The following is a 27076-nucleotide window of genomic DNA, read 5'->3' on the forward strand; positions in this document are numbered from 1 at the left end:
GTGAAGAATGTCAATAGGAGTTTAATGGGAATACCATTGAATCTATACATTATTTGGAGCAGTATGTCCATTTTCATGATATGATTCTTCCTATCCACAAGCATGGAATATTTCTCCAGTTTTTTGTGTCATCTCTGATTTCTGTGAGCAGTGGTTTGTAGTTATCCTTGAGAAGGTTCCTGACTTCTCTTGTTAGCTGTATTCCTAGGTGTTTTCTTTTGGTAGCAGTTGTGAACGTGAGTTCAGGATTTGGCTGTCTCCTTGCCTGTTGTTGGTTTACAGGAATGCCAGCAATTTTTGCTCATTGATTTTGTATCCTGAGACTTTGCTGAGGTTGCTTATCAGCTTAAGTTTTGGGGATAAAACAATGGTGTTTTCTAGATATAGGATCATGTAACTGCAAATAAGGATAGTTTGAGTTTCTCTCTTCCAATTTGAATACTAATTATTTCTTTCTCTTGCCTGACCTCCCAGGCCAGAACTTCCAACACTGCATTGAGTAGGAGTGATGAGAGAGGGCATCCTTGTCTTGTGCCTTTTTTCATGGGGAATGCTTCAAGCTTTCGCCCATTCAGTATGATATTGGTTTGTCATATATGGCTCTGATTATCTTGAGGTATATTCCTTTAATATCTAGTTTATTGAAAGTTTTTAATATGAAAAGATGTTGAATTGTATTGAAAGCCTTTTTTGCATTTATTGAGATAATCATATGGTTTTTGTCTTAAGTTCTGTTTATGCAGTGAATCACATTTATTGGTTTGCATATGTTGAACCAAACTTGCATCCCAGGGATGAAGGCAACTTGCTTGTGGTGGATAAGCATTTGATGTGCTGCTGGATTTGGTTTGCCAGTGTTTTGTTGTTGATTTTTGTATCGATGCTCATGAAGGATATTGGCCTGAAGTTTTCTTTTTTTGCTGTATCTCTGCCAGGTTTTGGTATCGGGATGATACTGGCCTCATACAATGAGTTAGGGAGGAGTCTCTCCTTTTCAATTGTTTGGAATAATTTCAGTAGAAATGCTACCTGTTGTTCTTTATACCTCTGATAGAATTCAGCTCTGAATTCATCTGGTCCTGGGAGTTTTTTGGTTGGTAGTCTGTTTATTACTGCCTCAATCTCAGAACTCATTATTGGTCTGTTCAGGGATTTAATTTCTTCCTGGTTCTGTCTTGGGAGGGTGTATGTGTCCAGGAATTCATCCATTTCTTCTAGATTTTCTAGTTTATCTGCATAGAGGTATTTATAGTATTCTCTGCTGGTTATTTGTATTTCTGTGGGATTAGTGGTGATATCCCTCATATATATATATATATATATATATATATATATATATATTTTGGTCTCTATCTCCCTCAGTTCAGCTCTGATCTTGGCTATTTCTTGTCTTCTACTAGCTTTAGCGTTTGTTGCTCTTGGTTCTTTAGCTATTTTAGTTGAGATGTTAGGTTGTTAACTTGAGATCTTTCTGGCTTTTTGATATGGGCATTTAATAGTATAAATTTTCCTCTTAACACTGCTTTAGCTGCATTTCAGAGATTCTGATACATTGTCCCTTTGTTCTCATTAGTTTCAAAGAACATCTTGATTTCTGCCTTAATTTCATTATTTACCCAAGTCATTGAGGGACAGGTTGTTTACTTTCCATGTAGTTGTGTGATTTTGAGTGAATTTCTTAATCTTGAGTTATATTCTCATTGCACTGTGGTCTGAGAGACTGTTGTAATTTTAGTTCTTTTTCATTTGCTGAGGAGTATTTTACTTCTGATTTTGTGATCAATTTTAGAGTAAATGCCATGTGGTGATGAGTAGAATGCATATTTTGTTGTTTTAGGGTGGAGAGTTCTGTAGATATATATCAGGTTCTCGTGATCCAGAGCTGAGTTCAGGTCCTGAATATCTTTGTCAGTTTTCTGTGTTGTTGATCTGCCTAATATTGTCAGTGGGGTGTTAATGTCTCTCAGTATTATTGTGTGGGAGTCCAAGTTGCTTTGAAAATCTTAAGAACTTGCTGTATAAATCTGGATGCTCTTTTATTGGGTGCATATATATTTAGGATAGTTAGCTCTTCTTGTTGAACTGAACTCTTTGCCATTATGTAATGCTCTTCTTTGTCTTTTTTTATCTTTGTTGGTTTAAAGTCTGTTTTGTCAGAAACTAGAATTGCAACCCCTGTTTTGTTTTTTTCTGTTTTCTATTTGCTTGGTAAATTTTCCTCCATCTTTTTATTTTGAACCTATGTGTGTCTTTGCATATGAGATGAGTCTCTTGAAGACAGCATACTGGATCTTGGCTTTGTATCCAGCTTGACATTCTGTGTCTTTTTAACTGGGTCGTTTGACCCATTTACATTTAAAGTTATTATTATTATGTGTTAATTTAATCCTGTCATCATTATGCTAGCTGGTTATTTTGCAGATTTGTTTATGTGGTTGCTTCATAGTGTCACTAGTCTGTGTACTTCAGTATGTTTTTGTAGTGGCTGGTATCGGTTTCTCCTTTCCATATTTAGTCCTTTTTTCAGGAGCTCTTGCAAGGCAGGCCTGGTGGTGACAAATTTCCTAAGCATTTGCTTGTCTGAAAAGGATCTGTTTCTCCTTCTTGTATGAAGCTTAGCTTGGCTGGATATAAAATTCTGGGTTGGAAATATCTTTAAGAATGATGAATATTGGTCCCCAATCTCTGATGGCTTATAGGGCTTGGGTTTCCGCTGAGAGGTGTGGTGTTGGTCTGATGGGCTTCCCTTTATAGGTGACCTGGTCTTTCTCTCTGGCTGCCTTTAACTTTTTTTTTCTTTCTGACCTTGGAGAATCTGATGATTATGTGTCTTGGGGTTGATCTTATGGAGTACCTTACTGGGGTTCTCTGATTTCCTGAATTTGAATGTTGGCTTATCTTGCCAGGTTGGGGAGGTTCTTCTGTATGATATTCTGAAGTAATGTTTTTCAACTTGGTTCTATTCTCCCTGCCTTTTTCAGGTACCCCAATCAGTCATAGTTTGGTCTCTTTACATAATTTCATATTTCTCTGAGGTTTTGTTCATTCCTTTTCATTCTTTTTTTCTCTATTCTTGTCTGCCTGCCTTAATTCAGAAAGATAGTCTTCAAGCTCTGAGATTCTTTCCTCTGCTTAGTCTGTTCTGCTATTGATACTTGTGATTACATTATAAAGTTCTTGTGTTTTTCAGCTTCATCAGGTCAGCTGTTTTTTTTTTAATTGCCTGTTCTGTCTATCAGCACCTGTATTGTTTTATCATGATTCTTAGCTTCTTTGCATTAGGTTACAACATGCTCCTTTAGCTCAGTGAAGTTTTTTATTACCTACTTTCTGAAGCCTTCTTCTGTCAGTTCAGCTATCTCAACGTCAGCCCACTTCTGTGCTCTTACTGGAGTGGTGTTGTGATCCTTTGGAGCAGGAGTGGCACTCTGGCTTTTTGAGTTTTCAGTGTTTTTGTTGATTCTTTCTTATCTTTGTGGTCTTATTTCCCTTCTGTCTTTGAGCTTGCTGACCTTTAAGTAGGATTTTTGTTGGGTTTTTATTATTGATGATGTCGTTGTTTTCTGTTTGTTTATTTTTCTTTTAACAGTCAGGCCACTCTACTGTAGTGCTGCTGTAGTTTGCTGTACTCCAGACCCTAATTGTCTTGGTTTTTCCCATACCTGGAAGTAGCATCTGTGAAGGCTATGAAACAGCAAATATGGCAGCCAACTCTTTCCTCTGGAAGCTTAGTCCCAGGAGAGTACTGACCTGTTGCCAGCCCACATGCATTTGTAGGACGTGGCTGGAAACCCTTTTGGGAGGTCTCAACCAGTCAGGTGGAATGGTATTACAGACCCACTCAAAGAAGCAGTCTGCTGCATTTTGGTAGAGCACATGTGCTGCGTTGGGGGGACTCTTTCTTGTCTGGACCATTTGTGTTCTCCAAAGACAGCAGGCTAGAATGGCTAAGTCTACTGAACCACAGAGATGGCAGCCGCCCCAGTCCCTGGTAACTTGGAACTGCCTCAGACAGATTCCAGACTGCTTTGGTTGGCTGGTTGGTATTCCAAGCCAGTGGGTCGTAACTTGTGAGTTCCCATGGAAGTGGGACCCACAGAACAATGCTTCTTGGCTCCTTGGATTCAGCTTCCTTTCTAGGGATATATACAGCTAGATATCCCCCCTTGCTGGGGATCCTGGGGCCAGAGTATGTAAAACCCCTGGGTCTCTGTGTGTGCCTGAGCAGCTGCTTTGCTCAGACACCACACAGTTCTGTGTTTTGGACCCAAGGCCCTGGTGGTGTGAACTCAAGAGGAGATCTCCTGATCTGTGAGTTGCAAAGAACCATGGGAGAAGACTGGTTTTCTGGGTAGGGTTGCACGATCACTCACCAGTTTTCTTGGCTGGGGATGGAGGTTCCTTTGGCTCCATGCCACTCTCAGGTTGGCTGTTGTTCCCCACCTTCTCTGGCTTTTCTACATTCTCGTGGGTCAAGTTGTTTGCCTTGTCAGTCCCAATGTGAGAACCTGGGTATTTCAGTTGAAGGTCCTGAATTAACTTGCCCCTCTTCATTCCTCTCTGAGTGCCACGGAACACAGCTGCTTCTAATCAACCATCTTGGATCAACCTTGTTATACCCTTTTTTACTGCTTGTTTCATTTCACTCACATCTATAAGCAAAAAAAAAAAAAGAAACAAACACTTAAACAGCATAAAAAAGTGACTTTTGTAGGTTATTGTTTGGTAAAGGCTTTGATTTAAAAAAATCTCTCATGAGCTATAGCTCATATTTGGTCATTTTCTGTACTTCTCATTTGGGTATTTAAGACTTAATGCCGAACTGAGGCATTTATAGAATAAATAAAATGCCGGACCTGTCTGGAAAAGCCAAGCTCAAAGCAGGAGTGTGCTGTGGTGGGAGTAGGCCAACTGTGAAATTTTAAGCTACCTTCATGTCGTTACTACACCATTGAGTAGCTATGTGAACTTGGACACTTTTTAAAACTTCACTTTCTTTAAGTGGAGTGAGGGTTGTTATGAGGCTTAAATAAGGTAATGCTTGTAAACTGCTTAACATTATGGTTGGTATACAATAAAGTTTAGCTGCTATTACCAGTTTTGTCTCTGAGGCTAGTTCCTAGATTTATGGTTATAGACCTGGAGAAGCATTTTAAAGTCCAGCATTCTTCCTTATTTTAGAGAGAGAAAACTGATGCCCAGAGTCACTGAAGGTTTCTGAGGCTTGGTTGTCACGTCTAGGTGCTTTACAGCTTGGCTATGCTTTGAAGATCATCTGAGCTAATAGGTAGAAATGCTATGAAGATCATCTGAGCTAACAGCTAATAGGTGTCACTTTTTTAGCGTTGTTCATACAGTGGCTAATTGCCTTGCCTGCTCAAGGACTGAATGATTTTATAAAATAGCATTCTGGTTCTGACAATAGAAAAAGCCATATATTTTCTGTTTTTTTTTTTTTTTAATTTATTTTTTTTTTTTTTTTTAATTTAGATGTATCCAGTTAAAACAGGCAATAGATGAAAATAAAAATGTTCTTCAAAAATTAAACAAAGTAAGTATTGTGGTTAATCACATTATTAAAACATCTCTTCTTATACAAGTATTTTTATTAAGTGGGAATTAATTCAAGTTGATAAGTTCCTGATTTTGCATTAGCGATATAGTCTAACTGCAGCCAGTGCTGGCTTGCCCAACAGGCTTGCTAAGTCTGTGCATCAGAGCAAAAAATCTGGGTCTCCAACTACGGAAAAAAGTTCAGCTTTTATGAACTCATCTGCTATTAAGGATTCAGACAATCCTGGAAGTAGCTATTTTTATTTTTGCATTTTGTGAGTTCTTTGTTTTACAGTTTAGAATTGTTTTTATTTAAATTTCCTTGTGGGGAAAGAATGCATAATCTGGCCCTGAGGGTAAGTGGCAAAGAAGCATCTTGTATCAAATGGCAGCTCTGATATCAGTGACTCTGCAGAAATGGGAGTAACAGGAATTTAACTTTGGCAATCTCTTCAGGATTTTTTTTTTTTTTTCACACGAGCCTTGGCTACAGCTAGATATCCAGGTCCAGAGACCCATGGAGCCTTTAAAGTGGAGGGCACCTGAAAGTTAGCTCTCCAGTTGTGTATTACTCCCCTTTACTGCATCTGTGATATGTGGTCACTGAAGATCTCATCCAGATTTCTCCAGTGACAAAAAAATTTTCAACTTAGACTTTTGAAAAGTTTGAAAACCTAATTATAGGAATAATTAGGTGAGGAAGTGGAAGCTCTCAGTGATGAAGCAGCCATGCCTCTTCTGTCAATAAGTGGCAGAATTTGGGTTTGTTGCCTGTCTTATTGACCATAAAGCCAATCTTCTGTCAGAACCTATCTCTGGCTGACTATGGAAGGTTTATAATACTTAGCAAGGAAATAAAAACCCAAAACAAGTGGTATAATTTTGTTTTTTTCATTTGGTTTGCATTCCAACACAATCATCTATGTTTCTTTTAAATCTAATTTACTTCCCAAAGATAGGTGTAATGTCACACTGATCATTACTTTGTTTTATAGCACTTATTGGAGTTTTTTGTTGTTCTTTTGAAATTAATAGGAAGCTGAAATTAATTTTTCTGTAAAATGGACCTACATTCTCTCCTAGGCTGATGAAACTGCACCTGTTGCAAACTATAATCAGAGAAAAGAAGAGGAGCATAATCTTTTGGACAAGCTTACCCACCAACTGCAGGGTCTTGCTGTGACAATAAGTAGAGGAAATATAACTGAGTATGCTTCCTTTCTACCTTTCTTTTTTCTTTTTTTAAGATATGTAACCAATAACTTTAATGTTTGACTCAAAGACATGTAATGGTATAGATATAAACAAATGATACTAACAATAGAATCTGTCAACATTTATTTATTGTATATAATAGAAGTTGTTAGATCCCATGAGAGATGTAAAGAAGTATAAGTCATAGTCTCTGTCCTCAGGCAATTTATAATTTAGTTGAGGAAACAAAGATCTGAAAACCTAAATGAACAAATGTTAGATAGTAAAGATGATATCTTTAATGTCAATGTTGATGTGTAAAAGGAAAGTGATTTGGAATGTCTACTTGTATTGTTTCCACTTTCATAAACATTCTTTAAAAATTTGAAGCAAAGACTGAGTGTGGTGGCTCATACCTGTAATCCCAGCATTTTGGAAGGCTGAGGCACAAGGATCACTTGAGGTCAGGAGTTCAAGACCAACTAGGCTATATAGTAGACCCTGTCTCTACGAAAAAACCCAAATTAGTCAGGCTTGGTGGCTATAGTTGTATAGTCCCAGCTACTTGGAAAGCTGAGGCAAGGAGGATTGCTTGAGCCCAGACGTTCCAGGCTGTAGTGAGCTATGATCACCTCAGTACACTCCAGCCTGTGCAACAGAGTGAGACACTGTCTCTATTTTAAAAAAAAAAAGGCTGGGTGTAGTGGCTTATGCCTATAATCCCAGCATTTTGGGAGGGATTTGGGAGCATTTGGGAGGTGGGCGGATCACCTGAGATCAGGAGTTCGAGACCAGCCTGGCCAACATGGTGAAACCCTGTCTCTAAAAATTAGCTGGGTATGGTGGCGGGTGGCTATAATTCCACCTACTTACGAGACTGAGGCAGGAGAATCGCTTGAGCCTGGAGGCTGAGGCTGCAATGAGCTGAAACTTTTCCACTGTATTCCGCCCTGGGCAACAGAGTGAGACTCTGTATCAGAAGAGGGGGAAAAAAAAAAAGCAGGGACTTTTCTGCCAGAGTGAATGTTGATAATAGCTTTTGAAAGTTGTAAAGAAGACTTACATATACAAGTTGAGTATTCCCTATCTGAATTGCTTGGGATCAGAAGTATTTTTAATTTTGGATTGTTCTGGATTTTGGAATACTTGCATTATACTTACTGGTTGAGCATCCCTAATCTGAAAACCTACATTTTGAAAGACTCCAATGAGCATTTTTTGATGTTATTTTGAAGCTCCAAAAGTTTCAAATTTGGGAGTATTTTGGATTTTGGATTTTTAAATTAGGGATACCCAACCTGTATGAACAAACCTAATTTGTGGGAAGCAAAATAAAAAATCAATTATTCAGACTCTTTCAATGTTGTTCCCCAATCTTTATTCTGTACCCTGGGAAAAAGTGCTGAAGGTGGTAGATGCAAGGATCTAGAATTTCCACCAATTCTTAGTACTGAGAATGGCAGAGTAGTTGGTATTGGACTTACCTTCCCATCATAAATGACTATAAAGTCTGGAAAAATATACAAAGCATCTGTTTGAAGTCATTGAGCATCCACCAAGCAGGGTTGATATTCTTGATATAGGGAGATGCATGAAGTGAATCCTACATTCACCTAAACTTTTTCCCTGGGAATAATTTATGGGCTGTGGTGGAGGAAGGTAGATTCCAAGCAGGGAGTAGCAGTCTTACTGGACTGAAGAGACAGATCACACTTTGGAGCTGCCCAGTTCACTGGGAGTTGTGGAGCAAGGTGCTACAGAGAGAAGGGAGCTGCAGAGAAACAACTCCAGCAATCTGAAAGGTCTCCTGGGTTGTATAGGGCATAATTCCTGCAAGGCCTGGCAGAAAGTGCCTGCTGGGAGACTGAGAGCTTAGTAGGCTCTGGAAATCATATAGTCCTGGAAAAACATTGGAGTTTGTACCTAATATAGTAAAGAGCCTTGGGAAATGCTTCAAGCATTTAATAGACGTCACAGAAGGCCCAGGCCCCACAAGTAAAGAAAACACCCTGAGAGTAACAACCATGATCTAGGAATAAAGACAAAGCTGAAGTAGGTCTTCTCTATCAGAGCCTAAAAGCAGACCTTATCAGGAACGAGATATTTTAACTGTGTAACATTAAAAGAATTTAACACTTCTTAGAGGAATATAACATAATCCAAAGTCTGTAAGCGTGTCTTCTAATGTGTCCATCACAGCAACCAGTAATTTAAAAAAATTAGAAATGCAAAAAAGCAGGGAAAAATACATGATCAATAAGTGACAAGATGGTCAGTAAAAACAGACCCAGACATGATCCAGATACAGAGTTAGCTGACAAGGACTTCTAAATAATATGATAAATATGTAGAAGAAAAGATGAATGAAATGGGGAAAAGAGTGTATTTTAAGAGAATTCAAATATAGAAAAATCAAATAAACATTCTATAACTAAAAAATATAATATTTGATAAACTAATGGCTGAGAACTTCCAAAATCTGACTCAATGTATAGACTAAAAAATCTGGGAAACATCATAAAATCAAGAGATTAAATAACCAGTAGCTCAGAGATGTGAAAATTAGCAAATAAGAACCATAAAACAACAACTTATAGGAAAAGATAGATAAATAAGTTATAGGAAAAGATAGATAAGATGAATAGAGAGGAATCTTAAGCAGAGAAATAGAAACTAACAAAGACCAAAATGAAAATTCTGGAACTAAAAAAATACAGTATATGAAATAAAATTATAGGGTGGCTTAACTGAAGATTAGATACAACAGAAGAAGGGATCAGTGAACCCAAAGACAGCTTTAAAACTTTTTCAAATTGATAACGTAAAAATTTAAAAGTCCAAGGGACAAAACAGAATGTAAGAGGTGAGACACTGTTAAAAGTTATAACAGATTTGTAATTGAAGTCTTGGAAGAAGAGGAGCGGGAATGAAGCACAAGAAATATTTAAAGAGGTAGTGACTAAAAACATTTTAAAATTACTATCTAAGAAAGATATCAATCCATTGATCCAAGAATCTCAGGGAACCCCAAACAGAATTGTAAAGAAACTCACACACAGGTACATTAGAGTCAAACTACTGAAAACCAAAGATAAATAGGAAATCTTAAGAGTTGCCAAGGGAAAAAAGGAAGCATGTAGAGACAAATGACAAAATTACAGTTGACATCTTGTGAGAAGAAATACAGGTCAGAAGACAATGTGGTAACATCTTGAAAACATTGAAAGAAGAAACCATCAACTCAGAATTCTGTATCTAGCAAAAGTATAAAAAATTAAAGTGAAATAAAGACACTTTCAGGCAAACAAAAGCTGAGGAAATTTGTCAGTTGACCTGCAGTATAAGAAATGTTAAAGGAAGTTCTTCAGGCTAGCAGGCAATGATCCCACATAGAAATTTGGATCTTCAAAAAGGATTGAAAAAGATGGGTATGTGGGTAAATATAAAAGCCTCTCTTTTTCTTTTCTATGTGCCTTTAACAGACACTCGGTTATGTAAAGCAAAAGGTACATTTGGGGATTTATAATATCCAATTGATTCTCATTATTTGCAGAAGTTATATTCTATAAAATTGCCATGAACACTAGATTAGCAAATATTAAACCATTGCTTCTGGGGAAATATAGACTTAAGACTCCTGTGAGCCTCTGGTCACAATGTTTTTGTCAAATGAGTGACATACAACCTTGTGTTACTGTTAAAAGACCCCTTATATCATATATTTTATTGATTCATTAATATTGAATTCACACCAACAGCACTATCACTCATGCATGAACAAGTCTTATCTAACACATGATTTTCTCCAGAGGTAGATTATAGCCTTCTTGTATTTAGGAATAGCACACGGCTCTTCAGTGCCATGTTTGGGGGCCATTTTAAACAACAAATCACCAAAAAGAAAAAAAAATGCAAAAAGCGTGGCACTAAATATACTGCAAAAAGGACACTTTCCTATATGAGAGCTGGAAAAAAAAGGCAGGTGTCACCACGTTCAACTTCAGTTGGGAATGTGTATGCCAGACAACTCAAATTTTTTGCTGCTTTGTGTATGTCCACAAATGTCCACAAAAGCACTGCAATGATTAATTAGGGAGTTACAAATAAACTTTAGTGAGCCAATGAATTCACAAATACAGAATCTGCACATTACAAGGACTCAGTATATGTAGAAGTAAAATGTGACAATAGTGTAGCATAGCACAAAGTCTGGCAGGTAAATGGAATTATGTATCTTAAAGTTATTTTATCTTTGGTGAAATGTGATATTAGACTATGATAAGTTAGGAATGCATATTGTAATACCTAAAACAATCACTAACAAAGTAATACAAAGAAATGTAGCTAGTAAAACAACACAATAAATGGAATATTAAAAGCGATTTTATTAACCCAAAAAAGGCAATAAAGGAGAAATTAAAAATAAGAAACAGATGAGACAAATAGAAACTAAATAGTAACATGGTTTCAAAGCAGCCATTTGGATAGTTACATTAAATGTAAATGGAGTAACACTCCAATTACAAGAAAGATTGTCAGATTGAATTTTTTTAACCCAAATATATACTATTTAGAAGAGATACACTTTAGTATACAATTATAGAGAGATTGAAAGCAAAGAACTGGAAAAAAATATTCCATGTTCTATAACAAAGATATTCTTTGTTCTATAACCAAAACAAAGGTGATGTGGTTACAATAATATCAGCTTCTTAAAGCTAAAAGTAATTTACTGTTTAAGAAAGGACGTTTCGAAATGATAAAAGAAAGGTTCAATTCAACAGGAAAAAAAAATTCCTAAATGTGTATACATTTAATAACATGGGTTCAAATGTATAAAGCAAAAGTTGCCAGAACTAAAGCAGAGCTAGATAATTCACAATTTTTAACCCCCTTGATCTAATTACACATAGTCAAGCCTTTCTTAATGACAGGGAGATGGTCTGAGAAATGTGTCATTAAATTATTTCATCATTGTACAAACATCATAGAGTGTACTTTCACAAGCCTAGAAGGTATAGGCTACCATAGACTTGGGTTATATAGTATAGTCTGTTGCTCCTAAGCTACAAACCTGTACACCACGTTACTGTGCTGAATACTGTAGGCAGTTCAATTGTAACACAGTGGTATAAATATTTGTGTATCTAAACATATCCAAAAATAGAAAATGTACAGTAAAAATATGGTATTATATCTTATGGGACCATCATTGTATATTTGGCCCATTATTGACTGGAACATTGTTGTGCAGTGCATGACTGTGTATGTGTAGAACATAGCACCCAAATATGTGTTATGTAAATAATATTCCTTTTAGTGCATTAATGAAACATAATGTTACATAATTAATGTAACATTAATGAAAATGAACCATATTGGACCATAAAGTAATTATCATCAAATTTCTAAAGTTTGAAGTTATGTAGTATTATGTCTGTTCTTTGATGACTTCGAATGACATTAAAACCCAATGACAGAAAAAATAATTAGAAATCACTACTGTTTGCAAATTTTCACACACTTCTATATAAACTGTGAGTCAAAGAAGATATAACAGTGGCAATTAGAAACTATTTGGAATGATAATAAAATGACTGTGGGTTGCAACCAACATAGTGCTTAGAGGGAAATTTCTATCTTTTTTTTGTTTCTTTTGGAGACAGGCTCTCTGTCACCCAGGCTGGAGTGCAGTGGTGCAATCTCGGCTCACTGCAACCTCCACCTCCTGAGCTGAAGTGATCTTCCCCACCTCCACCTCTCTGAGTAGCTGAGACTACCAGTGTGTGCCACCAGGCTTGTCTAATTTTTTAATTTTTATAGAGGCAAGGTCTCACTATATTGCTTAGGCTGGTGTTGAACTCAAGGGTTCATGCAGTCCTCCCACCTCAGCCTCCCAAAGTTTTGGGATTACAGGTGTGAGCCACTGTACCTAGCCAGAAATTTATATCTTTAAATGCATAATGAAAATGAAAAAAAAAAAGTTGTAAATCAATTACTAAAGCATTCAACTTTTTTTTTTTTTTTAAAAAAAAAATATACTGGGATACATGTGCAGAATATGCAGGTTTGTTACATAGGTATACATGTGCCATGGTGGTTTGCTGCACCCATCAACCCGTCACCTACATTAGGTATTTCTCCTAATGTTATCCCTCCCCAGCCCCCCACCCCCAGATAGACCCCCGTGAGTGTTGTTCCCTTCTCTGTGTCTATGTGTTTGCATTTTTCACCTCCCACTTATGAGTAAAAACATGTGATGTTTGGTTTTCTGTTCTTGTGCTAGTTCGCTGAGAATCATGGTTTCCAGCTTCATCCTTGTCCCTGTAAAGGACATGAATTCATCCTTTTTAGTGGCTGCATAGTATTCCATGGTGTACATGTGCAACTTTTTTTAATCCACTCTATCATTGATGGGCATTTGGGTTGGTTCCAAGTCTTCGCTATTGTGAAGAGTGCTGCAACAAACATACATGTGCATGTGTCTTTATAGTAGAATGATTTGTAATTCTTTGGGTATATTCCCAGTAATGGGATTGCTGGGTCAAATGATGTTTCTGGTTCTAGATCCTTGAGGAATCGCCACACTGCATTCCACAATGGTTGAACTAATTCACACTCACACCAATAGTATAAAAGTGTTCCTATTTCTCCACATCCTCTACACCATCTGTTGTCTCTTGATTTTTTAATGATCACCATTCTAACTGGCATGAGATGGTATCTCACTGTGGTTTTTATTTGCATTTCTTTAATGATCAGTAATGAGCTTTTTTTCCATATGTTTGTTGTCTGCATAAATGTCTTCTTTTGAGAAGTGTCTGTTCATATCCTGTGCCCATTTTTTGATGGGGTTGGTGTTTTTTTTCTTGCAAATTTTTAAAAGTTATTTGTAGATTCTGGATATTAGCCCTTTGTCAGATGGATAGGTTGCAAAAATTATCTCCCATTCTGTAGGTTGTCTGTTCACTCTGATACTAGTTTCTTTTGCTGTGCATAAGCTCTTTAGTTTAATTAGATACCATTTGTCATTTATGGCCTTTGTTGCCATTGCTTTTGGTGTTTTAGTCATGAAGTCTTTGCCTATGCCTATGTCCTGAATGGTATTGCCTAAGTTTTCTTCTGGGGTTTATTTAGTTTTAGGTCTTACGTATAAGTCTTTAATTTATCTTGAGTTAATTTTTTTTTAAGGTGTAAGGAAGTGGTCCAGTTTCAGTTTTCTGTATATGTCTGGCCAGTTTTCCCAGCACCATTTATTGAATAGGGAATCCTTTTTCCATTGCTTGTTTTTGTCAGATTTGTCAAAGATCACATGGTTATAGATATGTGGGATTATTTCTGAGGCCTCCGTTCTGTTCCATTGGTCTGTATATCTGTTTTGGTACCAGTATCATACTGTCTTGGTTACCATACCCTCATAGTATAGTTTGAAGTCAGGTAGTGTGATGCCTCCAGCTTTGTTCTTTTTGCTTAGGATTGTCTTGGCTATGTGGACTCTTTTTTGGTTCCATATGAAATTTAAAGTAGTTTTTTTCTAATTCTGTGAAGAAAGTTAATGGTAGCTTGATGGGGATAGCATTGAATCTATAAATTACTTTCGTCAATATGCCATTTTACGATATTGATACTTCCCATCCATGAGCATGGAATGTTTTTCCATCTGTTTGTGTCCTCTCTTATTTCCTTGAACAGTGGTTTATAGTTCTCCTTGAAGAGGTCCTTCACATCCCTTGTAAGTTGTATTCCTAGGTTTTATTCTCTTTGTAGCAATTATGAATGGGAGTTCACTCATGTCAGAGAGACAACCACTCTCTGGTTGTCTATTATTGGTATATAGGAATGTAAAGCATTCAACTTTAGAGGCCAGAAAAAGGACAACAATACCAAGGAGAGCAGAAGGAAGGAAATAATAAAAATAAAAGCAGAAAATAGTGAACAATAAACCGACATACAGTCAGCAAAATCAACAAAGCCAAAAGTTGGTTTTGGGGAAATTAATCAAATGAATAAACTGCTGGCATTATTGATCAAGAAAAGAGAAAAAGAAAAAACAGAAGTCAGTACAGATTCTATAAGAATTAAAAAGATACTATGAAGATATTATGAACAAACTTATGTGAATAAGTTTGAAATTTAGATAAAATAAGATTCTTTAAAAAAAATGTACAGGTCTATGGCCATACCACCCTGCATACGCCCGATCTCGTCTGATCTCGGAAGCTAAGCAGGGTTGGGCCTGGTTAGTACTTGGATCGGAGACCGCTTGGTAATACTGGGTGCTGTAGGCTTAAAAAAAGAAATGTTCAGAAATGGACACAAGATAAATAGACAATCTTAATAGTTCTACTAAAATGTCTACTAAAGAAATTGAATTTGTAATTTAAAACCTTTCCACAGATTAAACTCCCAGGTGGTTTTATTGGTGAATTTTTTGTAAACATTTAAGAAAAAAATAATGCCAATATTACAGAATCGTTCTAGAGAATACAAAAGTTGTATACTTTACATTCCTATGCACCAATAATAGACAAATCATTTTATAAGCTTTCGATAACACTAATATCAAAACCTGACAAGAACACTAGAAGAAAATTACAAGGTGAACAAATCCACAAACTCAGTATAAAATATTAGTAAGTAAAATCTAGAGGCATTTCAAAAGGATAATACATCATGACCAAGTGGAATTTGTTCCAGAATGTGAGTTGGTTTAACTTATCAATCATTGAAATTCACTACATTAATGAAGGAGAAAAACCATATCAAGTTCACATTATTCCAGCAAAGTTTTAGAATAATTGACCCATACAAGATATGTGCAAAATATCTCCTAAGGAAGGAAAGAGACACACTGAAAATAAATATGACATTTTATGGATTTTTTAATTCTTGTGGTATAAAAATGGCTGTTACATCCCGGTTTATGTGTTAGGTAAGTGTGGTACAAGAGTGTCCTACAATTATTTTAAATAAAGTTAAGCTTATTTTCCTTTTTATTCCAGAGAAAATTTATTTTGGCTAGTTTTGTGGTTAATGATGTTCATTTGCATTAGTCTGAGTATTGTTGTCCCATTTTAAAGATAAGCTTCTCTGATGTAAGCTTTAGGAGGGCAAAGATCTTGGCTTTGTTCATTGTTATAGCCCAAGCACCCAATGTCTGTTATACAGTAGGTGCCCCCCAAAATTTAAACTTTGCTGAATGTTGAATGAATAAATAAAAGTCAGAAAGATTAAGTTACGTACCCAAGCTAATGTTATTTTGGCATTTCTCTCTTCCTCACCCTCTGTATCATCCCCTTTCTCTTTATCCCTATACTGTTTTCTTAGTTCATACTGTTGTCACTTCTTACTTTGAACAGCCACCCTCACCTTTAGCCCTTCTTCTAATCTGTTCCCTACATTGTAGCTTTGTCTCCTTTCTAAAGTCAGAATCATATCATGTCCTTCCGCTACTCATTTTTAGGGATGACCATAAAGGTCAGGCTCACCTGGGCTGCATTCTTCGCACCTCTTTTCAGCCTCAATTCTCATTCATTTTCCTCAAGCCTTGCCCTACCATTCTCGAGCTATTTGACATTTCCTAATCTCGAACCTCCTTTCTCCTCTCCCTCCCCTTCCTTTTACTCCCATTTTAACTGATTAATTCCATATCGTCTGTCAAGACCTTATTAAAGCCTTTTCTGATTCCCATTCATGCAGCCTGGGTTAGGTGTCCCTCTTGCGTGATTGATTTCTTAGTATCCTGTATATACCTCTACTCTAGTACCTATTGCACTATTTTATAATTCTCTGTTTTCTAGATTGTCTCATTGCAAGCTCCTTGAGGATGGGGAATTGTGTCTTGTTTACCTTTGTGTCTACTGTGTGTCTCTCTGACGTGGAACTTGACCTACAGCATCAGTGTCATCATCATAACTGACTTTTATGGAAAGCTTGCTATGAGCAAGCATTGTTCTAAACACCTTGCCAGTAATAACTCATCTTAATATTCATGACAACCTTAGAAGGCAGGTTCTATGATTATCTCTACTTTACCAATGAGAAATGAAAAGCTTAAAAGAAACCTATCTAAGGTCACCCAGCAAAGAGGGAATAGAGCCAGAATTTAAATTTAGCAGAGTCCATGCTCTAAGTACTTCATAAGTACTCCAAGAGCATTTTCTGAATGGATGAATTGAAAATTTGAATTCAAGTCTCCTGGCCTCAAGTCCAGTGATGCTCTGCCATCTTACATACATAACTCAACTCCCTTTCCACCTCAGTCTCTCCAAGCACACCTTCTTAGTTAGATGGTAGAAATTGTTCATTGTATTTTCCTTTATTTCTTTTATTTTCCAGCTTCAAATATGGGATATTCATGTATATAGAGAAGTTATACTCATAGTTGATCTGTTCTTGTATATTATTTCAAGTGGGCCTACCCATAGAAACACTTTTTGTAGAGTTGGGGCACCTACTGAAGAAGAAGAAAGTGAAAGTGAAGAAAGTGAAGACAGTGGTGAGGAGGAAGAAGATGCAGAGGAGGAAGAAGATGCAGAGGAGGAGGAAGGAGATGCAGAGGAGGAAGAAGATGCAGAGGAGGAAGAGGAAAATGAATCTCACAAGCAGTCAACCAGTGAAGAATACATTGCTGTTGGAAATTTTACTGCTCAGCAAGTTGGAGATCTTACATTTAAGGTAGGTAGAATAAGACTGATACCTAACTTAGGGATTCATGTCCATACCTGACAGAATAAGGAAACTCTGTCTGTATACCTGCATTACAGATTCTTGAAGTTTTTTAACAATCTGTTTAAATAAGTAATAATTATGATTTACAAGCAGCAGTAATATGAGATTATGTTACTCTTCTAAAGATTTTTGAAACTAGCTTTAATGTTGAGAATTCCTAACTTAGGGGTAAAATTTTATAATTTGTTATTGAATGTCATATATATAAATTCATTCAAGTGAGTTAGACAATGTCCATAGGTGGAGGTGGAAGGGAGTACTTCCTGCTGTTTTGTAGCAGTCTTTCCTGTTAACTTGATGTGCAAGGGGCTTGCATCCATGCTTGCTTGGACTGGGTGTAAATAAGTGGCAGGTGGGACGGAACAATACAGGTGTGATTTTTAAAGGAATTTGAGCCTGTGTTTTCTGCTAGAGAAACAAGCCAAAGGAATTTAAGTGAATATATGAATTTTGGTTCTTATATTAAACTTCAAAGTTTAGTAACTGATTAATAATAAAATACACAAGAATATTATGCAACTAATTATATGGTTTGATTTATAGATTTTTTTTTCAAATTCTCCTGGACAATGGCATCAACATTAGACAATAATGTATATTTTAAGAAAGCGTTTGCTTTCTTAGTGTCTTCAGTAGTGGAAATGCTTTTGTCTTCAAAGATGAATTTTATTTTTATAAATGAGTGAGTGTTATTCAAAACATATCTGGTGAATTAAGTGGGTAATTGTATTCACTAAATGCTGTTTTTTGTTAAAAATAGGGTTTAAGTTTAATGGAATTGATTTTTTTTTTGGAATTTATTTGCTGCTTCTGAAAGACACTTTTCCAGAGAGATTAAAGCAGTCACGCTGGGCATGGTGGCTCACACCTGTAGTCCCAGCACTTTGGGAGGCCAAGGTGGGCAAATCATGAGGTCAGGAGATCGAGACCATCCTGGCTAACACAGTGAAATCCTTTCTTTACTGAAAATTCAGAAAATTAGCTGGACATGGTGGCACGTGCCTGTAGTCCCAGCTATTTGGGAGGCTGAGGCAGGAGAATCTCTTGAACCCAGGAGGCGGAGGTTGCAGTGAGCTGAGACTGTGTCTCAAAAAAAAAATTCAAAAATATTTTACGCAGTAATCGAATATTTGGAATAAGTATGGGGCCTCAAAAATGATTGTGAAAAATGGTTCCTATTTACATAAATGGTTCAAGTGTATGTTAGGTAACCAGAAGGAATGATTCATTAAGTTATGTCACATTTATGGTTTAGGTGAGCTAGGCAGAATACCTAGGGGTTGGGTAATAGGGAAGCTTTTGATAAAACTTAGGAATAAGATTAGATTAAGAAAAGACTTTGCCTTTTTTTCAGCACATATTTTGAATCATTGGTAATGATATATACTCATGATTTTTGAACTTTATTTAAAATTTTTTACTTTGTTTTGCTTTAAGAAAGGGGAAATTCTCTTTATAATTGAAAAAAAACCTGATGGTTGGTGGATAGCTAAGGATGCCAAAGGAAATGAAGGTCTCGTTCCCAGAACCTACCTGGAGGTTAGTCGTGGTTTGTGCTTTCCTTTTCTAAGCCTTTTTTTTTCACTTTTAATAAAACATTTAGCTCTGTTCTTTTGAAAATTTGACTAGTGAATGACTTGAGATATAGAATTTGCTTTAATTTTGGAGGGACAGCACCTGGGAAACACATTGTATATTAATGGCCCTGGGGACCTGTGAAGTGCTGTTATGCATGTGAACCCTAGAACGTGATCTCACAGTAAGGATGCTTTGTGGATTAATGCTGATCAGAACAAATAATAGATGTCTATTGTTTATTGTAAAACATAACCATAGTTAACTTTGTGTTAACTTCCACAAACATGTGATCCCCTTACTAAAATGTGAACATACTATACATGCATGTTTGTAGCCGATATTTTCTGATTTCATAAAATAACATGGCCATTTTCTGTGCTAAGATATGTAAATTTCTGTCTGGATCAGCACTGTCCAGTAGTACTATGATGAAAACCACACACTTAATTTAAATTTTTCAGTAGCTACATTAAGATATCTTTTTGCCGACATCACTTCTGACACCAAGTATGTGGATTTTCTCTGACACCAAGTATGTATTTCTACATCAGTTCTCCTACACCAACCAGTGTCAGCAATTCAATTTGATTCTGACACTAATGCCTGGAGCTAGCACAGACCCCCATAGGTTAAAGGCTCAGTCCCACAAGACTACAGCCCACTTCCGTTGCCAGTCACAAGTCCCAAGAGCCACCCATACTTCTTACTGACTGGCTATACAGTCACGAGTTCCCACACCCTCACCTCAGGAGTTCAGTAATTTACTAGAATGACTCATAGAACTCGGGAAAACACTTTCCTTGCATTTACCAGTTTATTATAAAGGATATAACTCAGGAATAGCCATAGACTGAAGTATTGATGGTGGGTGGCTGGCATGCCCTCTCTGGGCCTGCCACTCTCCCAGCACCTTGCTGTGTTCACCATACTGGAAGCTCCTGGAACCCTATCACTTGGGGGTTTTTATGGAGATTTCATTAGTTGTATTAACTAAATCATTAGCCATTGGTGATTAACTTAGTCTCTAGCTCCTATCCCTCTACTGAGGTTGGAGGGTGGGGCTGAAAGTTCTAACCTGTAATTCCCCAGGTTGGTTTTTCTGGCAACTGTCCTATTCCTGAAGCTGTCTAGGGCCCACCTAGAGTTACCTAATTAGCATAAACTCAGAAGTAGTTGAAAGGGACTCCTGATGAATAAGAAAACATACTCCTACCATTCAGGAAATTCAAACGATTTCAGGAGCTCTGTCCCAGGAACCAGTGAGAACAAACATATTTTTTTCATTACACATATTTTTACAAAGTAAAAAGAAACAGGAAGAATTATTTTTAATAATATATTTTATATTATCCAGTATTTTGACATATAATCAATATTTTAAATTATTGAGCTGTTTTGCTTTTTTAACATTAAGTTCAAAATCCAGTGTTTGTTTTACATTTATAGCACTTCTCAATTTGGACTAATTTCAAGAGCTCACTAGCTACATGTGCCAAGGGGCTATAGTATTACAGAGGGCAGATCTAGATCATCTTTTTCAACGGCAGCAAGTCTTCTAATCTCATTTAGATGGTCATTTAAGTTGTTTCAACCTATAGTCACTATCAATTATATTGCAAAGAACATGGGATTAGCATCCTCTGTCAGTTACAAAAAGATCCCCCCCCAAAAAAAGTAGCTTAAATAAGATAGAAGCGTGTTTCTCTCAAGCACAAAAGTGTGGAGAAAGGCAATCAAGAATTGGTTAAGATCCTATCTAATATTTTACTGTGTTTCTGATATGAGGCTGCTCTTCCTAGAGTTATCTATTTAGTTTTAGGTCAGCTGCTGGATCTTTTAAGGATTCCGAGCAGCAAAAGGGGAAAGCAGTCAAAACACATAAGCTTCTGCCTTTTTAAGAAGGTTTCTTGGAAGTTACACAAAAAACTTTCAGTTGTTGCTCATTGACCAGCACTTAGTTCTCTGGCAACACTTAGCTGCAAGGAAGTTTTGGGAAATGTAGCCTTTTAACTGGATCATTGCCAAAATCAGGGATTTTGTTTGGAGGCGGTAGGGAATAGGTGGTAGCCAACTGGCAACTTGTGTTGTCATCAAGTCTGCATGCATCTTTGCACACCTGCCTGATTATCCCTTAGGTAAATTCCTAGATGATCATCACTGGTGCAAAGGGTTTACACCTTCATTTTTGATTTATTTTTCTAATTTGCCTTTTAGAAAAATTATGCTGATTTGTACTCTCACCTCTTAACAGTCAGAGAGTGCTGTTTCCACAGACATTTGCCTATGATGGCTTATCAATCTTTAACATTTTTGCCAATATGACCAGCAAAATGGTGTCATTAGTGGTTTTATGTGCATTTATTTTACTCCTAATGAGATTGAGCATCTTCTCATATGCTTTATGTCCATTTGTATGTCTTCTTTGCAAATGACCCTTTTGGTTTCTTTATTGATACATAATATTTTATGTATTTATGTGAGTGCTTTTTAGTTGCATGGATTGTGTAATGATCAAGTTAAGGTATTTGAGATTTCCATCACCTTGAGTGCTTATCATTTCTACGTATTGGTGCCTTTTCATTTCTTTTGGCTATTTTTTTTCTAAGGGATTTAAAAACTCTCTCATTGAGTTATAAGAGCTTTTATAATATTTTAATAATAAGGATATTAATCTTTAGATATTTATGTTAGATATTTTCTTTTTTCCCCCTCAGGATATATGTAAGTTATGTGTTAGATATTTTCTTTGTGGACGTTAGGTCATAAAAAATCCACTTATTTTTTTTTTTATTTTGGTATCATAATTGGAAAGGGCTTCACCATCTCCAGATTATTTTCTTCTAATGCTTTTTTCTTTCTTTTCTTTTCTATTTGAGTAAATTCTATCTGTAATTTATTTTGATTAAACTTGCTCTCTATCTCAATACTTATTATTTTTTGGAATAGTGAAGTTATTAACCATGTGTTGAAAATTTATTTCCCACTAATTTTTATATGCTCATTATATATACTAAGTTCCCATCTGTGCTTGAGGTTTTCTGAAAGCATTGATGCTTTTGTTTTTTCTTTTTAAACAGAAAAAAACTGGAGGGTTAGGTGGCAGTACTGGTATTTTTATTGGTTGATTTTTGCATTAGCTAAAAAGCACTTCACTTTTCAATGGTTTTTTAGCCTTATAGTAAAGAAGAAGAAGATCAAGAATCAAGTGAAGAGGGCAGTGAAGAAGATGTAGAGGTGGTGGATGAAACAGCAGATGGAGCAGAAGTTAAGCAAAGGTACAAAAGTGGGAAAGGATATCAGAGTAGGTTTAGGAAACATTTTGTTTATTTTTACTGTTATAAATAATTCATTGCTTTCTTGAAATGGAGACAACTTGTACCTGGAGAGCTTTTCATACTATTGTCTGCTTAAAGATCATTACTATTTTAATTTTGTAATTATTTTTAATACATTTAGTTCTATCTTGTTTTCATCTGGAAACTGTTAGGTTTTCAAAACTTACTGTTGATTATAAACTGTGATTAAAGAAGCTCCCTAATTGAGTGAATAGGCATATCATGACCTGACTCACTTTGCTATTTTGTCTTCCCAGAACTGATTCCCACTGGAGTGCTGTTCAGAAAGCGATCTCAGAGGTGAGTATCTTCTATCTTATTAATGATGTCTTGTTTTATTACCCAATAGATCTGATGGGAAACAGGATGGAGACTGTGGAAGACAGCAGTGGATCTGAAAGGGGGTTCAGGGCATGGAATGTACAGAGCAGAGGATGTATACTTTTGGTTTCATAAGCCTGTGCTCCAAGTAACATTACTCATTAGGTTTTTTTTTTTTTTTTTTTTTTTCACGAAAAGAATTGATAATCTTATTTGTGGTGTCGTTTGAAGGCTTGGAAACATTCTCATTGATCCTGCTTTTCTATCATTTGAGTGAAAGCAGATGTTAAATTTTAATTATCAATTTGAGAAATTGGCCAGGCATGGTGACCCACACCTGTAATCTCAACATTTTGGGAAGCTGAAGCAGGAGGATCACTTGAGGCCAGGAATTCAAGACCAGCCTGAGCAACATAGTGAGACCCTATCTCTACAAAGAATAAGAAAAATTAGCCCGGTGTGATGGCGCATGCCTGTAGTTCCAGCAACTCAAGAGGCTGTGATAGGAGGATTGCTTGAGCTTAGGAAGTCAAGGCTGTAGTGAGCTGTGATTGTGCCAGTGCACTCCAGAGCATGAGTGACAGAGCAAGACCCTATCTTAAAAAAAAAAAAAGTAATTAAATTTTTTAAAAGGAGGAAATGATCCATAATTCTGTCATTTAAAAAAAATTACAGGCCAGGTGCTGTGGCTCATGCCTGTAATCCCATCACTATGGGAAGCCAAGGCAGGTGGATCACCTGAGGTCAGGAGTTCAAGACCAGCCTGGTCAGCATGGCAAAACCCTGTCTCTACTAAAAATACAAAAATAAGCTGGGCGTGGTAATGCATGCCTGTCGTCCCAGCTACTGGAGAGACTGAGGCAGGATAATCACTTGAACCTGGGAGGCAGAGCTTGCAGTGAGCTGAGAATATGCCACTGTACTCCATCCTGGGTGACAGAGCAGGACTCTGTCTCAAAAAAAAAAAAAAAATTACATAGTCAAATGAAAATTCTCCTCCTCAAACTCGTAAGTAATCACCATTAACAATTTAGCAAGTATCCTTTCTGAACTTTTTCTTTACTTATTACTTATAAGGACATGCTTGTATGTATGAGGGTGTGAGTTTTGTGTATGTATATACCAAAAAAATCCATTAATTCTTTAGGGCGTATAATTTGCCAATAGAGATTAACTTATCTGTGAAATGGAAGCACATTGTGGAGCAGGACAGGAGCAGGGACATTTTGATAAGGGAGTACTTGGAGCAGCTGCTCTGGAACACAGAGCTCTGCATGCTAGGCACTGTATGGGGCTTAGGTCCTTAGGAGAGGCTGATTCAGTGATTGCATACTCTCAGGAATTTGGGGCTAAATCATATTAATCTTCTGCTAAAGTCTGTACGTTTATATTTTCCTTTTTTGGGTTATAGTTACTCTAGTGATAAAGAGAAAGTATTATAGAGGTGCGGAAACGTGACTGAAAACAAATTTATTTTGATGTTACTATCTTCAGCAGATAAACACTGTCGATGTGTTAACCACGATGGGAGCTATTCCTGCAGGGTTCAGGCCTTCCACACTCTCGCAGCTTCTGGAGGAAGGTAACGTGTACCTATCAGCCACTGCACTCTTTGAGCCAAGCAGTCAAGGTCTATGTCTAATTTTTCTATTATGGCAAAACACATTGTTGAAGAAGTATAAAATGCTTTTGTGTTAAGAAGTAAAACTAATGACTATGTATTTTTTCTAAAAAGTGCTTACAGATTTCTGCGTTTTACAAAAATATTTGAATTGTCTTCATCATGGGGCATGTTATTGGCTTAAAAGTCTTTCTTAAAGGTGCTTTAAGATGACCTTTTATGTGTTTTATCTGTAAGTTTTGTACTATTGTTTTTATGCATAAATCTATATTGGTGCTTCTATTTTGGAAAGCAGGTTTTTAGTAAGCAGCGTGGCATTTTGGAAGTATTTGTACCCTACAACATAATATTATGGATTTTTGATTTTGAGTTCTTTTTTTTGTAAGAAAATTAAAGAAAAATGATTTTTTCAGGGAATCAATTTCGAGCAAGATACTTCTTACAACCAGAGCTCATGCCTTCTCAACTGGCCTTCAGAGATCTGATGTGGGATGCTACAGAAGGCACTGTAAGTATAGTTACTATCAGTAAAACTATAAATCTTCCAGATTTTGTCATGGTTGCAAGCAGACAACATGTTAATTGATTAATGCATTATAAAAAACAAAAACAATAGTTTCTATATGATAAATTTGAAATAGTGATATTTTTACAACTAAGACAGAATTTGGACTTGTTACCTTGACTTAATATCTTGTTTCTTTTCTCCATTACCCTCTTCTGTCATTGTTAAAAAGGAAATAATACTAGATTTCTTCTATCTTAATTATTCTTTGCCTCAATTTCTTCATCTGTAAAAATGGAATAATAATAATGCTTCCAACATAGAATTATTCTGAAAATTATGTGTGTGATGGGCTTTGAATAATGCCTGGCATGTGAAAAGAACTCAGTAGATGCTATCCAGTATTATCAGTATAGTAGTAGTAGTAGCAGCAGTAGTAGTATTTTTGAGGCAGGGTCTCCCTCTGTCACCTAGGCTGAAGTGCAGGTGTGTGATCCTGGCTCACTGTAACCTTGAACTCCTAGGCTCAAGTGACCCTCCCACCTCAGCCTCCTGAGTAGCTGGGACCACAGGCCTACACCACCATGCCCGAGTAATTTTTGTATTTTTTATAGAGATGGGGTTTTGCCATGTTTCTAGGCTGGTCTCAAACTCCCGAGCTCGAGCAATCTGCCCTCCTTTCCCTCCCAAAGTGCTAGGATTACAAGTATGAGCCACCAATCCTTGTCTAATATAAGTTATTTAAATGAAAAGGCTTATGACCGTAAAGCAGAATGCAAAGTTTAATTAATTGAAGCTGTTCTTTAAAAATAAAATAGAATGCCAATTTATTTACTCACAATCTGAACTATACCTATGAGGTAAATCTGAATAAATATATCAAATAGTGCATTCTGTCTGTGAAAACACCCATTAAGAAACTAAAGAACAATGTAGATAATTGCTTGGAATGAAAAATAGTAGGATATCTTAATGCCAGGTGGTATTGGTTTTATGCTGTGTTAACCTTCTGCACTTACCACATTGTGTAGGAGTGAACCTGGGGACTAGTGATTCTATAGTCAGATCATAGACATTTTATCTGCTAGTATTTATTGTTCCTTTCATCACAGTTTTTAAGTATTTAAGAAAAATGCCAATATTTCAAATGTAGCACTATGAAAAATTTACCTAAAATGACTGGTTTTAATATTCAATGAACAATGTATTGACATTTTTCCTATATATGTGTAAATTTTGTTTTCTTCTTTAAAAATTATGTATACATTTTCTTAAGCTGAATTTACAAAAGACAGATTTGTGTTATAAATCAGAAAAATAAACTTTTTTTATAACTAATTTTTCTTTCAGATTAGGTCAAGACCGAGTCGTATTTCATTGATTCTGACATTATGGAGCTGTAAAATGATTCCTCTTCCAGGAATGAGCATACAGGTTCTCAGCAGACATGTACGCCTCTGTCTATTTGATGGTAATAAGGTGAGCTTACTAAGAATTAAATCAATTCATACTAGGATTATGGAGAAACATTTCCTTAGATTATTTTTCATTCAACTCCTCTGCAATTTCTAAGAGAGTATTTCTTACCCAGTACCAAATAAAAGTTTGAATGACTCTTTAAAAATTTCATTTTTAATGAGATACAGGTTAAAAAGTACTTAGATGGAAATTTATAGTTTTAATTGTGTATATTAGAAAAAAAGAGAAAAGAAAGATTTAAAGTCAGTGATCTAAGCTAGCAAATCAAGAGGCTAGAAAAAGAGTGAGTTAAACCTGAAGAAAATAGAAAGTAGGAAATAATACAGATGAGAGTAGAAATTAATGAAATAGAAAACAGATGAACCAAAGAGAAAATATAAAAAAGACAAAAGTTGATTCTTTGAAGTCATTAATAAAACTGAAAGACGCACAGTTAGACTGATCAAGACATGTTTAAAAAAAGTAAAAGAAGGCTGGGCACGGTGACTCACACCTGTAATCCCAGCACTTTGGGAGACTAAGGTGGGCAGATCACCTGAGGTCAGGAGTTTGAGACCAACCTGGACAGTATGGTGAAACCCCATCTCTACTAAAAATACAAAAATTAGGGTAGTGTGGTGGTGGATGCCTGTGATCCCAGCTACTCAGGAGAGTGAGGCAGGAGAATTGTTTGAATCTGGAAGGTGGAGGTTGTAGTGAGCCAAGATGGCACCAATGTACTCTAGTCTGGGTGACAGAGCAAGACCCCATCTCAAAAAA

General features: G+C 36.4%; 1 protein-coding gene and 1 pseudogene across 5 annotated transcripts in view; both read left to right on the forward strand.

The window, feature by feature from the left end:
* The window catches only part of NPHP1 (nephrocystin 1), a 77400-nt gene that overhangs the window by 9273 nt on the left and 41051 nt on the right, over positions 1–27076 (forward strand). For 4 of the 5 annotated variants that reach the window (XM_017496682.2, XM_017496684.2, XM_017549853.1 and 1 more), the window contains exons 3-12: positions 5491–5551; positions 6637–6761; positions 17190–17260; positions 17318–17424; positions 18916–19017; positions 22228–22331; positions 22649–22691; positions 24207–24294; positions 24747–24841; positions 26189–26317. In XM_017496682.2, coding sequence (XP_017352171.1) covers positions 5491–5551; positions 6637–6761; positions 17190–17260; positions 17318–17424; positions 18916–19017; positions 22228–22331; positions 22649–22691; positions 24207–24294; positions 24747–24841; positions 26189–26317 — 925 coding nt within the window. The remainder of the gene's footprint in view (positions 1–5490; positions 5552–6636; positions 6762–17189; positions 17261–17317; positions 17425–18915; positions 19018–22227; positions 22332–22648; positions 22692–24206; positions 24295–24746; positions 24842–26188; positions 26318–27076) is intronic. The other variant, XM_017496680.2, reaches the window with a different exon arrangement.
* LOC119466727 lies at positions 14917–15035 on the forward strand (annotated as a pseudogene).

Source organism: Cebus imitator, unplaced genomic scaffold, assembly GCF_001604975.1.
Source record: "Cebus imitator isolate Cc_AM_T3 unplaced genomic scaffold, Cebus_imitator-1.0 Scaffold222, whole genome shotgun sequence".
Lineage (NCBI taxonomy): Eukaryota > Metazoa > Chordata > Mammalia > Primates > Cebidae > Cebus > Cebus imitator.